Source organism: Astyanax mexicanus, chromosome 16 (genome assembly GCF_023375975.1).
Source record: "Astyanax mexicanus isolate ESR-SI-001 chromosome 16, AstMex3_surface, whole genome shotgun sequence".
In the NCBI taxonomy this organism is placed as follows: domain Eukaryota; kingdom Metazoa; phylum Chordata; class Actinopteri; order Characiformes; family Acestrorhamphidae; genus Astyanax; species Astyanax mexicanus.
Genome location: NC_064423.1, coordinates 38,093,607 through 38,108,440, shown reverse-complemented (window position 1 = coordinate 38,108,440; position 14,834 = coordinate 38,093,607). Strand labels below are relative to the sequence as shown.

At 37.4% G+C, this 14,834-nt stretch overlaps 1 protein-coding gene across 1 annotated transcript in view; it reads right to left on the bottom strand.

Moving 5' to 3' along the window:
• Window positions 1-9,311: 9,311 nt before the first annotated feature.
• Window positions 9,312-14,834, bottom strand: part of hnf4b (hepatic nuclear factor 4, beta) — a 33,927-nt gene continuing 28,404 nt past the window's right edge. Inside the window, exons 9-10 of the mRNA XM_022670084.2 lie at window positions 13,782-13,901; window positions 9,312-10,865 (exon numbers count right to left, since the gene is read on the bottom strand). Coding sequence (XP_022525805.2) covers window positions 10,738-10,865; window positions 13,782-13,901 — 248 coding nt within the window. The 3' untranslated portion in view covers window positions 9,312-10,737. The remainder of the gene's footprint in view (window positions 10,866-13,781; window positions 13,902-14,834) is intronic.

The window sequence follows — 14,834 nt, the reverse complement described above, 5'->3', positions numbered from 1 at the left end:
AACAGAGGGAACTCTCGCTCTTCCTTTCCTGGGGCAATCCTGATGAGAGCCAGTTTCATCCTGATAGTGTTTTTGATGGTCTTTTTCGCACTGACTGCACTTGACTGCAACTTTCAAAGTTCTTAAAATTGGCTTTCAGACTGATTAACCTTTATTTCTTAAAATATTTTTTCTTTACTTACTTGAGTAGTTCCTGCTTCTCATAATCTGGATTAGAACATTACTCAAATATTCACTATTCACTGTATACCTGTAACTCTACCTCTTCATTACTTTACAACTGATGCTCTCAAATACATTAAGGAACACTAAATACTTAACCCATACATCACCCAGTGCCCCTCCCAAACTTTCCCTACCATTAAAGCAGGGGTTTAGTTCCCCCTTAAGAGGGCTAGAAATTCAAGTAATTAACTCTTGATGAGTTCAACACAGCTGTTAACTGAAAGCCTGAATTCCAGGTGACTCTACCTCATAAAACTGACGGAGAAAATCCAGTCAAGATGTGCAAATCTGTCTAATCTAAGCAAGAAATCTCTAAAATGTAAATCATATTTATATTTGGTTTGTTTTACACTTTTTTTTTGTTTACCAAAATTTTTTTAATGTTTTTCTTTATAGTTCGGATGACTTTAGTTTTAATCTACAATGCAGAACATTGCTTTTGTCTTTGCCTTATAGGGGTGGGCGATATGGCCCTAAAATAATATCACAATATTTCATGGTGATACTCTTGGTGATATGAAAAAAAAAAAAAACACTGAACTAAAAATAAAAAAAAGTTAAATAATGCACTACTGCAACAAAATGAAATTTAAATTTTTATTACTGCATACAATATAATATGGCACACCCCTAACTAAGATATATAAAATAAAATACAATAATTTTTTCAGATTTGTAACAGAAGAAGTCAATGATCCAGAATTTCATGATACTAATAATAATAATAATGCACTCCATATATCTCCATATATCCAGGATTAAAGTAAAATAAATGATACTGGACAGATATAATCTGTCTCTAGTAGATATTTAATGGGAATTGAGAACAGTGTGAATTTTTCTTTTGTAAAAAACAGCAAAAAAGTAGTACCCTGATGTGATAATTAGGGGTGGGTGATATGGCTCCATATTTCAGGGTATAATTTTGTTCATGATATTCAAAAATGTTGGTGATATTATTGCATACACTACGATATGGCACACTCCTATTGTCTTATTTAAGTTCTAAGGGTTTGGACTGTAAGATCAGGATGAAGCTGCTATTTGTGTGAATCGTGGAGGTCTGGGGGACTAAGTGGAAATTGGGAATTGGGAATTGGACTGAACTGAGCCCTGTCAGCTCTGACTCAGAGGTTAAAGTTGTGGTTTAACAGGTGTGTGTGTGGGGGGGGGGGGGGGGGGGGGGGTAAAAAATTCCTAAAGCTCAGTAAAGGATCAGTGTATGGTAAAATCACTATTGTGGCAACTGTTGCCATGAGCTGCACACGTCTCACTCCTCTGCTCTATTGATTCTGTAGTTTGGGGTTGAACATAAACACAAGGCGTAGTGACGGTGGCAGGCTTTCATGAGAGTAAATCTCCCGAACCCCCTAAACTGCCAGAGTTTCGATGAGTCAGACTGTCCCTGCTGGAGCCCTCTCTGAAAACCAGTGACCAGGGCCATCACGCTTGTTAACTTTAAGCAGCCTGTGTCGTAATGCTTAGGAAAAGAGGTGAAATGTGTGCGATCTGCTGAGAAAACCCCTGAAATTAAAGACATCACAAAGCATAAGTGAATTGGGCTGATTGGCACATTTGTTAATGTTCTACAGGAGTTGAACAATGGAACTGAAACACCTGGTTTTAGGCCACAATAATTTATTGTGGTGACGGACAGTTCTGGTGGAAACAGGAGAGTTGAGGTGCACATTGAATTCTGCCGTGATTTGATCAGCCGTGGTTATATGTTTTTGGATACAATCGAACATCCCTTTCAGACAGCTTCCTCTTACAGCGTCCACAGTTAATCCTGTTGGATGTGGTTGGTCCTTCTTGGTGGTATGCTGACATTACCCTGGATACCGTGGCTCTTGATGCATCACAAAGACTTGCTGTCTTGGTCACAGATGCTCCAGCAAGACGTGCACCAACAATTTGTCCTCTTTTGAACTCTGGTATGTCACCCATAATGTTATAGTGTGCATTACAATATTTAGAGCAGAACTGTGCTCTTACCCTGCTAATTGAACCTTCACACTCTGCTCTTACTGGTGCAATAATGTGCAATTAATGAAGATTGGCCACCAGGCTGCTCCAATTCTAGTTCTAAATCTAGTTTGCAGTAGCTAGTAAAATCCTCAGAAATACGAGTAGATCAGAGAGATGTTAGGGTGTCTACGTCACCTACCTCGGCTCAGGACCGCTCACCTGGGCTACAGCATTAGGAGCTATAGCTAAGGAGGAGCTAACAGCTCTGTTTACAGCTTCTGTTTACACAGCTAGTTAGCATTAGCTATCTTGTGTATGTAACTGTAGGTTTTAAATCGGATCTCCGGTTGATTCCGCGTTTTATCGAGACCTTAAATAAACACTAGGGAAGCACGGGGTTTGACAAGGCAGCACAAATCAACAGAACACCGGTCAAAGCAGGCGCTGTTTGCGTCGGATTTTGATGTAGCGCGAACTCTTGGGCTTCGACATGGTGAGACTGCCCAAGCACCGAATCACCAAGTCTGAGGTAAGAGTTTAGTAGCATTAGCCTTAGGTTATTCGCGCTGCTGCAGGAAGGCCGTCGTCACTCAGTGCTGTATCTTTATCACTAAGACTGTATATCTGAAAACATGTTGTCCTTTGAGTTTTAGAGCTGTAAAATTGACTGTGGGGGGGGGGGGGGGAGGAGGCAGGGAGCAATCTCTGCTGCAGTGCTGTTAGCCAATCAGAGGCGATATATTTGCATGTATGAATATTCATGAGCAAGAGCCAAAAATTTTCAGAGACCACTAATTAAGTGATCTAAAGCAGGGCTAAGTAGAAACACCTGAACACTTTTTTCACAAAAAACGGCTCACATGGAATTCATTTATACTAGAGACCACAACTAGACATTTTAAAATGACTTAAAAAAAAAACGACAGAAGGAGACCTTTAACTATAAGGCTCAAAGTACAGGATTTCGCACAGAATACAGTTAACAAGCGCTGCTACAATTTTGTTTGCTTAGTGTCACTTAGTGCGCTTATGTGCACCTTATGCATGAAAATAGATCAGAAAATAAATGTTCATTATAATACAGTGCTCCTTATAGTCGTAAAATATTGCAATAATAAATGTTTTTCCTCATTATAAAACATGATTTGGTTCAACACAGAGAGAATACATCATTAAATATGTACATATTTCTTTTTTGCCAGAAATTGCACAACATGACTTTTTTTAATAAAAACAAGCAACAAATGCCTGAAAATGTGAAATCATAAGCTTCTGATTGCTGATAGTCAGGTTTTCATAACATATCCTAACTCCCAGTGAGACGTTTATTTAATATTTACTTCATAAATCAAATTATTCAATACAAAACTGTGTCAGTTCCAAGTCATCCTGCTGATAATGATATATGTAATGTGTGTTTTAGGTACTGGCAGTGCTCTCTGCACACTTGGATCACACTATTAGAATTTTGAACAGCCAGACACATTTATGGGGGATTGGTTAGTCTATGGCGCCCTCTGCTGTGTGTTTATGTGAACATATCTTTTTAATATATTCTGCTTTCAAGTAACTATGATGGAAACACAGTGAAACTATTTTAAAGTAGCCTCAACTTTGCCTTTATTAAGAACAAGTGCTTTTATTATTTTAACAGTTACTTATACTGTACTGTACAAAAAATTAAGAGAACACGTCAGTTTCTGAATCAGTTTCTCTGATTTTGCTTTATGTTTATGTTTGAGTAAAATGAACATTGATGTTTTATTCTATAAACTACAAACAACATTTCTCTCAAATTCCAAATAAAAATATTGCAATTTAGAGCATTTATTTACAGAAAATGAGAAATGGCTGAAATAACAAAGAAGATGCAGAGCTTTCAGACCTCAAATAATGCAAAGAAAACAAGTTCATATTCATAATAAGTTTTAAGAGTTCAGAAATCAATATTTGGTGGAATAACCCTGTTTTTTAATCACCGTTTTTTCATGCATCTTGGCATCATGTTCTCCTCCTCCACCAGTCTTACACACTGCTTTTGGATAACCTTATGCTGCTTTACTCCTGCTGCAAAAATTCAAGCAGTTCAGTTTGGTGGTTTGATGGTTTGTGATCATCCATCTTCCTCTTGATTATATTCCAGAAGTTTTTAATTTGGTAAAATCAAAGAAACCTTTTTTTTTCAGAGCTGTGTATGGACAAGTATTGGGACACTTGCTCATTCATTGTTTCTTTATAAATCAAGCATAATAAAAAACGTATCCTGTTTCTGTTGGCGTAACTGTCTCTTCTGTCCAGCAGGAAGGCTTTCTACTAGATCAGGGGTGTCCAAACTGTTTTTGTTGGGGGCCAGAAGGAGAAATATATTTGAAGTCACGGGCCACACACTCTGTAATAAAACAAATAATGAAATATACCACTTTAAATAATACATTTTCCTGATTACTTTTATTTACACCATTTTACTTGACTTACTATCTTTATCTTTGACAGTGTTGTGTAAACTAAGATTTTTCAAATTGATGTTTGGTTTCATGATGTCTCTTAATATTAAAATCCTTAATTACGGCAACTTTTAGACTCTGTTTTTCTGCGCTAGAAATGCGCACTCTCTCCGCTTTTAGACTCTTTGGCCCGTTTTTCTGCACTAAAAATGTGCACCCTCTCCGCTTTTAAACTCTTTGGCCCGATTTTCTACGCTAGAAATGCGCACTCTCTCCGCTTTTAGACTCTTTTTCTCTGTTTTTCTGCGCTAGAAATGCTCACCCTCTCCGCTTTTAGACTCTTTGGCCCGTTTTTCTGCACTAGAAATGCACACTCTCTCTGCTTTTAGACTCTTTGCCAGTTTTTCTGCGCTAGAAATGCGCACTCTCTCCACTTTTAGACTCTTTGCCCCATTTTTCTGCGCTAGAAATGTGCACTCTCTCCGCTTTTAAACTCTTTGCCCCATTTTTCTGCGCTAGAAATGCGCACTCTCTCCGCTTTTAGACTCTTTGGCCCGTTTCTGACACCTAGCGTTCAAACTTTGAATCTCTCATTATAAAAACCTACTTACCAGCGGGCCAACTTTCATTCTATTTCTAAAATACCTCGCGGGCCGCTCTAAAAAAGAAAACGGGCCGCAAATGGCCCGCGGGCCGTAGTTTGGACACCCCTGCTATAGATATTTGTAGCACTTATGTGAGAAATTCATTGCATTCAGGAAACTGAATGATGATCCCTCATCCACCTCATCCCATCTAAACAGTAGTGGAGCAGCATCATTCCTGAGAACACAGTTCCTCCACAGCTTCATAGTTTAGTACTGGTGGGTTTTATACCCCTCTAGCTCACACCTGTTTATCATTCTTTTATCTTTCATGGGATAAAACACTAGTTCATGTCCCATGACTTTTGGCATAGCAGTGTAAATACACAAGATTGGACACACCTCTTCTCATCATTCAGTGTTTTGTTTTTTTATTATTCCCTACATTGTAAATAAATTCTGCTTCTGCTTGTTTTAGTCCCGTTACTGCACGCTCCCGCCAAAAACTACTTGTTTTAATATTAATCCCACACTCTTCCACCTGACACATACACATTTCTGCTGCTTCCACACGCAGCCCTTATATGAATTGAATTTATTAAATTTACTGCTTGAAATGTATTTATGAATTAATAAAACAACACTATAGTGCTGGATAGCTCTGTCCCTTTTCTTCCCACAGTCCAAACATTAAATTGGTATCATCAACATTAATTAAAACTGCTTCCTTTTTCTTTACAGCTTTCCTTGAGTGCGAGCCGTGCGTCTGTTATACTCGTGAAGTTCCTTTTAGGTTAGAATTACATTTCTTTAAGTTATTCTCAGTGCTGAATGTATTGATAAAAATATAAGCACTGATTGCAGCTAGATGAAGAGTCTTTTATTAGAGGTGGTGTCACTCCTGACGCTGTCAGTCTGCCTGCTCTAGTCCCTGTTACTTCTAAAGACTCTAACTCCCAGCATGCTCAGCCCCAGGACTAAAATGAGGCTGCTGAGCATGCGAAGCTGTCCTGCGCTGCCTTTCCTGCTTACTGATTGGTTGAGTACTTGATTACTACCAGTGTCTCTGTGTATTTAAGGCCCATTGTTCACTTTCGATGTTTCCGAGTATTACCTGGTTGTCCAGCTTTTCTTGTTTATAACCTGTTTCTGTTCTCTGATTCTCTGGCTGCGTCCAGAAACCCCAAAAGTGTGTCCTTTTTCCTACCGATCCTCCTCCTCTCCTCCGTGACCCGGAAACTAATTTTGTGTCGCCATCTTGCCGCCTGTCCGAATACCGTAGGAGATGAAAGAAGCCGCTTAAAATCCTCCTGTAGGAGGCTTCCAACGGAGGATACATAAAAGCATCCATAAAAGCATAGACTTTTATGTACTTTTAATGACATCACTGCATCCACGTCCACAGAGCACGCAGAAATGGAGAAGGCAGCGCACAAATATACATCATAAATGTATTAAATAACTAGGTTCCTTATCTAACTGAACAGCCAGTAAAGCAGTAATATAATTTATAGTTTAGATAAGCTGTATGTTCAGTAAAACTATATTAATGACCCTATTTGTAACATGTTATATATATATATATATATATTTATTTAAACCCTCATAATGCTGAGGTCAGACAGGGCTGGCAGCTTCACTGGCCGGAGATGCAGCCAAAAATGCGTCTGGGAGTAAACATGATTTTCTTGGAATATCTGAATTTTTAGCTGTGTGTGATAGTAATGTTCTGAAACATGTGCTGAAAGTGAGCGTTGTGATTGGCTCAGTTCATTGGTAGTCAACATCCTATCTGAAAGGGATCAGCTGTCCCATTTCCCCAATTACAGCTCCTTTCCTCGATTCCTCTGCCTTCTTCCGGGGTAGGAGAGGAGGAGAAGGAAAGGAGGAGTAGGAGAGGAGGAGTAGCAAAAGTTTCTGGACGCAGCCTCTCTAACCTTGCCTCCGTACTCCTGCCTTTTTGTTACCGACCTCCTGCCCTCCTTGACTGCCTGGCCCTCACTACGATTCTGGTATGTCCTTTGGTTCTGGTGCCCTGTTTATATTGTGTTTTATACACTTTGTTAATAAAGCACCTGATTTTACTCAGCACATGTCTCCGCCCTCCCTGGTTCTAGTCTTCCTCACAGGTGGATTTTGGCCTGTACACTGGATAAAGGGATTGATTCAGGAATAAGAAAAAATATAAAATAATACTAATTCACTTAAATGAATGAATAAATTGTCCCTGTCCAATGAAAAACAAGTATCTCCATTTTTGTCGATTTTTACACTGTGCCAAAATGTATTGATGAATGGACCAATAGAAACTTGTTAAAATTACCTTAATTAAACTCTTTTTACATTTACTTACATTGAACGTTTAGAAGTTTTTGTTTTGGAGATACTTTTTAATGGACAGCATCAATATGGACTTAATAATAATAATAATAATAATAATAATAATAATAATAATAATAATAATAATAATAATAATAATAATAATAATAATAATATTATTATTATTATTATTATTGTGATTATTAATCTTACTAATTGATTAGTTGTTTTCTTTCTGTTTGTTATGAATCATTGTGTGATTATTATGATTTTCTATAAATATTTCTATAAAGGAACACAAAAGGAATCATGTAGTAACCTAAAAGTGTTAAACAAACCAAAATACTCTGTGAAAAAGCTTTTAGGTGCTCCTATATGGAGAGCTGTTAACTTTCTGATTTGTTTCTGAGGCTGGTAACTCTGATAAATGTATCCTGTACAACAGAGGAAACTATTGCTCTTTCTTTCCTGGGGTGGTTCTGATAAGTGCCAGTTTAATCATCATTACGTTTTTGATGGTCTGTAAAAAAAAAGTCATTTTTTACTTTTATTTACTTAGTTGAGTAGTTCTTCTCATAATCTGGATTAGAACATTACTCAAATATTCACTATTCACTGTATACCTGTAACTCTTCACAACCTTACAACTGATGCTCTCACACTTGAGTAATTAACTCTTGACGAGTTCAGCACAGCTGTTAACTGAAAGCCTGAATTCCAGACTGAGAAAATCCAGCAGGGATGTTCAAAACTGTCTAATTTAAACAAGAAGTGATATTTTGAGGAATCAAAAATATAAAACATATTCTGGTTTGTTTAACACTTTTTTTGTTTTGCTTCATAGTTTGGTTTTGGACTTTAGTATTAAAATACATTGCAGAACATTTTAAAATAATGAAAAAAAAAATTGAGATGTGTCCAAACGTTTGACAGGTACTGTATAGGGCAGGGGTTGGCAGTAGGGGATATGCATGAAATATCTGGCCTGTGAGATTGTTTAAACTATAATGAACGATAATGAGAAAAAAGAAGGTAAATGCTTCTCTGGTGAGCTTTTGTTTATATTCCTCCCCTGTCTCTCTCTCTGTCGCGCTCGGCGTGACTTTAGTTTCCTCCTGTTCTCGTTTTCCCTCCCGTTCTTGGGCTCCCTATCTCTTTATAAGGGCGTTTTTCCCCAGCCGTGTCCCAATTCACTAGCCGGGGCAGCGGTAGTGTATTGGACCGTGACCCTGACAACACGGGTTCGATTCCACGTGAGGAGAGGTGTGTTTATTTTTTTATTTATTATTTCCTTTCTTCTTGTGTTTACCTGCTTTGAGATCAACTGTTCTGCATTTGGGTTCAACAACCCTCTGGGCTGGAGAGCTACTAGTCTGTAGCACTACATCCCATTATACTTCATTTTCATAAACATAATGGCTTGAAAAATATCTGGCCTATAGCTAAACTTACTTGTCAACCCCTAGTATAAAGTCTTCAAGCATCATAAGCGAATCCATCTGCTCATATCCTTCCTGTTAGATCAGTATAATATAATACTTATAATAATATAATAATACTTATATAATAATACTTATACTGTTACCCATGATTCCACAGTGCCGGTCTCCTTACTGAATTGTCATTCTTTTATCATCTGTTAATTGTTGACTAATAATCATGCTCTTTTATTGCCGTCATATGATTTATTATGATCATCTCACACTCTTTTTCTGGCTGGTGCTTTTAAGATAACCTTCAAAAAAAGAAGAGTTTTATTGTCGTTTAGGTCTAAAGTGCACAGATATGATCTTTATTGTCTTAGAAGAAACAAGTACAGTATAGAGCACAAACTGTAGATATGCATAAGTCCTTCATTATTCATATACAGGGAAATGTTTCTGTATGAGTATGGGTGGAAAATTAGTCTCAATCTCAATTGAATGACAGATTTGTTAATTTGATATTTAATTGAAAATCAAAATCTGAAAAATTCAAAAAATAATTCATTATTTTTGTTTTCCGTTTTTGAATATAATATCAAAAAACATTGTAATGATTTATTTGATGATCCAAACACAAATGGGAAATTTTAAAATAATGGATTATTTAGATTTTTCACCAGGGTCTTATTCAGATTACCTTTCCACCTTAAATTCAGTAGTAAAACTTTTATTTCCTTTATTCATGAAAATATGAACATAAATACAGTAAATTCCGGTCATGAATAAAGGAAATAGAGCTTTTACTGATGAAGGATGACTGTCTGTGTGTTACTGCAGTAAGCATTTAAGGTGGAACAGTAATCTGAATAAGACCCTGGTGAAAAATCTAAATCAAGTTCGGCTTCTGATCCTTTTTTTTTTTTTTTATTTCCATCAAATAAAAACAGAAGAAACAAGCCGTTATTTGTGTTTTTTTATTGTGATTTTTTCCCAGTGCCTTATTCAGATTACCGTTCCACCTTAAATGCTTACTGCAGTAACACACAGACAGTCATCCTTCATCAGTAAAACTTTTATTTCCTTTATTCATGGATGAAATTTACTGTATTTATGTTCTTTTTTTCACAGAACCTGACATAAATGCTGCAGAAACCCTGTGATAAAATAGACTTAAAACTGAATATATTATTTGAAAGGCATTCAATATATAAAATGTGCTTAGAACTACAAAAAAGTAGTGTTTAGTTAACATTGCAACACTGAAGAAGCATAGACCTTTTATTTAAGAAAGTTGTTTTTTAAGAACAGCCAAGTGCTTAATGCAGACAAGCTCAGGTGTGCGTGAGCCCCCGAGCTGCGTGATTATGACATTCTTGTGCAAATTTAAGAAAAAAAGAGTTCATTTCCGATATTGTGGTTCTATATATAAAATAAAAATAGCATTAATTTTTTTTTAGCCCTGCTGCATTTTAGTTCGTTTTTTGCGAATAAATATGACCATAAATACAGTAAATTCTGATCATGAATAAAGGAAATAGAGCTTTTACTGATGAAGGATGACTGTCTGTGTGTTACTGCAATAAGCATTTAAGGTGGAACGGTAATATTCAAGTTCATCTTTTTAAAAATTTTAAATTTCCCATTTTTGGGAAAAAATACAAGCAGTTATATGTTTTTTTTTGTATTATATTCAAAAACAGTTTGATTCTCAATTGAATATCAAATGAACGAATGATGCACAGATTGTGGAACCATGTTTGTCTCCTCTTCTTCTCAGAGGCAGGTGTGGACAGCTGGCATGGCGAGTCCGCTGGGCATCTCTGTGGGCATGTCTGCAGGCTGGCCGTGTGTGTAGAGCTGGGTGCCAGTCTGCGTGGCGAGCAGGGGAACACCTGGCAGAGCTGAAGAGGAACAGAGAGGAGCAGAAACGTGAGATACATCAATAAATCTGACACTCAACAAAAACTAGAGCTAAAATAAGGAGGCAGAAATAATATTGCTGTTAGGATTGCAAAAATTAACGACGGGAGACAGACATCAACATTCTGCTCATGTGACCTTTTTTTTTTTACCTTTTCATTTTTTTTTACACTTCTTGAGGGAAAATAAAGAAAAATCACGATAAAGTTAGGATTTTTTAGGAGCAGTAAGTGTTTTTCTATGTTGAAATATATATTAGTTTTAATTTATTTTAATCATTAAAACTTTTGGGCCTTATTTTAAGGATCTAAAGCACACCGGTCAATTGTCAATGTGTCTTTGGTATCGTGAGGGCACAAAAAATGCGGTTTCAGTGGCTCGAAACACACAAAAGTCATGAACTAATTCTCTTAATTATTCATGGGTGTGTTTTGGGCGTAAAGTGAAATAAACCAATCAGTGTGCCAGTTGTCGTTTCCTTTAAGAGGCAGATGCACTCTGACTTTGGCCTGTTCCTAATTACTTATTTAGGAGTATTTTATTCTCTTTAGTAACACAGATTAGAGCTGCACGATATATATATCGTTTAAGAATAGTCATTGCAATGTGCGCATGCGCAATAATCACATCGCAGGACGTGCGATAGATACACAGCGCTGTCTCTGTGTCTGTGTGAGTGACAGGCTGCTGCTGCCTGAGAAGCACAAGGGAGGGCAGGAGTAAACACGAGGTAACCGCATGGCCTCTATTCACATGGCTGGGCACGTGCTTGTAAATGTGAGCACGTGTTGAAAGCTGTGCACCTCAGTCAAAGCACAGTTTTGCAGCGCAAATATTTCCAGTTACAGCTGAATTCACGCTTTTAATCCCAGAAAAACAAACGCTCTTATATATCTTTTAAAAAGCCATTTTAATGCATTATTAAAGGTTTACTGTTGTTTTGCTATTTTCCTCGGGTTTTGAGTTGAGCTCGGCACTGACTCAGCTCTTGATTGGTCCGGACGCGAGATAGCGCGTGGTAGGGGGCGGGGCTGGTGACATCATGGGCCCTGCATTGCTTAATATTGCGATATACAGTACTGTGCAAATGTTTTAGGCACCTGTGGAATTTTTTTGCGAAGAAAAAGCTTCTTATCTGTGAAGTAAGTGTTTATTAGCTCAGTAAAACACATTACAGCATTACAATAAATACAAACAGCAATTTTACACAAAAACACTGTTTTCCTTAAAACATCTCCTAATCTCTCCTAATCTAATACAGTTTAATAGAGTTATATTTCTAGTTCTCATCATATTATTCAACACCTGGTTTGGTAAATTGATAAATTGATAAATTGGTAAATGTGGTAAATCAGGTGAGCTGCTGACGGAACTGAACATAATATACACATGCTGGCTGAGGAGCATCCAGGAGAAATCTGGAATCTCTACACTTTACACTGTTCTTCAGCTTCACAGGCTCACAGGGTATAACATACTTAGTTAAAAATGACAATTCCCTGTTACGTTTTACTGTATTAATGTTTATTTATTTTTATATGCATCTGTTCAAAACATATGTGGTGCTTTTTTCAGGTAAAAACATTCATATTGCTGAGATAAATTAATTAGTGTATTTTGCTTTGGTGCCTAAAACTTTTGCACAGTACTGTATATCATTGGTAAAAGAAGATTTGCAATGTAAAATGCCCTAGCACAGATGCCATGAAATATCAAAGTGAACTGTCTTGTGATTTATTTTCATCTCTAATTGGTATCAGTCAGAAAAATGATGGCTGGACCCTGATATGTACAATATTCTACTACTTCTACTTTTACTAGTATTCCAGACAAAAACCCTAAAAAAAGTCTTCAGTAGCCCTCAAATGTATCTTGTAGATGTTTTGTCCAGTCGTGATTAAATAAAGTCCTGGTACAAGCAGTCGTCATCTCACTCCTCGACTACTGCAATGCCCTACTAACTTACTCTCCTAACACCTCTAACTAACTACCTTCTACTACCAGATCAGGAGAATCTCTCACTATCTTTAATAAACTCCTGAAGACAGAGCTCTTCAAAGATCACTTACTCTCCTAACACCTCTAACTAACTACCTTCCACTACCAGATCAGGAGAATCTCTCACTATCTTTAATAAACTCCTGAAGACAGAGCTCTTCAAAGATCACTTACTCTCCTAACACCTCTAACTAACTACCTTCTACTACCAGATCAGGAGAATCTCTCACTATCTTTAATAAACTCCTGAAGACTGAGCTCTTCAAAGAGCTCTTACTCTCCTAACACCTCTAACTAACTACCTTCCACTACCAGATCAGGAGAATCTCTCACTATCTTTAATAAACTCCTGAAGACAGAGCTCTTCAAAGATCACTTACTCTCCTAACACCTCTAACTAACTACCTTCTACTACCAGATCAGGAGAATCTCTCACTATCTTTAATAAACTCCTGAAGACAGAGCTCTTCAAAGAGCACTTACTCTCCTAACACCTCTAACTAACTACCTTCTACTACCAGATCAGGAGAATCTCTCACTATCTTTAATAAACTCCTGAAGACTGAGCTCTTCAAAGAGCTCTTACTCTCCTAACACCTCTAACTAACTACCTTCTACTACCAGATCAGGAGAATCTCTCACTATCTTTAATAAACTCCTGAAGACAGAGCTCTTCAAAGAGCATTACTCTCCTAACACCTCTAACACACTAACTACTTCTAACTTCATTTCCTTCTACCCCTCCTTCACTCCTCTATCCTATTATTTCCCTTCGACCTCCTTTAGGCCCTATCTAAAGATGTTTTAACCTTTAAACTTCTATTACTTTTGTACTTGACTATTGTAAGTCGCTTTGGACAAAAGTGTCTGCCAAATGTAATGTAATGTATTGTACTCACAGGATGGAACAGGGAGGATAACGGATGTGAAGTTAGATAGAGAGATGTGTTCTGTCTGCAGGTTTCTGGGCAGGGTTCCCTCCGCAGGTGCGCTGAAAACCAGCACTTCCGTATGTGACCCTGTGGAAGATCAGAGACAGGAAAGACAAGCCCAGGTTTATCATCCATTCTCTACATCTTCATACCCTTCCAGGAGCTCCAGCTCCGGAGGCTTAGCGTAAAGCAGTGTGATTTACCCAGACAGACACTGACTGTGCTCTGAGAGTCGCACTGGGAGATTTAGGAGTATTCAGGATAAACTCGCAGCACAAAAAAGTGAAATGAAATGAAATTTAAGTTAACTTTCTGCTGCATTAATCATCCTCCTGTTATCCTCACATTTACTGATAACCTTTATTATTGGTGTCAGATTGGACTCAGCAATTTAAACCTCCAGAAATTATACATAATTGCGCATATAATTATACATGTGGCTAAAGATTATGTTTTAGGTATTTAATGTTTCAGAATACTTAATAAAATAACATCGCTTTTCCCATTAATGAGATGCTAGCACATCTTCTCAGCCTGAACGAGCAGCTCAGTTTCTTCTGCTAAGAAGCGTTGGACACGTTCAGGTAGCTGCGCCATTAAAATAGCAATTTGCCAAAGTCAGAGTCACACCTGGCTCTTAAAGGAAATGGCAAGTGACACACTGATTGGTTTATTTTATGTTATGCCCAAAAAAACACCCATTATTAAGTAAGATGATTATTTCTTCCTCTATGAGCATCTCGAGCTGTACAAGACACACTGACACGCCCTAAATTAAGCTGCATTGTCCGCGCTTGACGACTCGCCTATATATTGCAAAAATCAGGCACTGTGAGCACAAAAGTTTTGAGATAGCATCGTAGTTTTTCCCGCAAAAGAAAAAGTTTATTCTTCACATTAAATGACGCCCTTTATCTTTGGTGTCAGACTGACCTCAGCAATTTAAACCTACAGAAATTGTACATAATCACACATATAATTATACATGCGGTCAAAGTCTATGTTTTAGGTATTTAATGT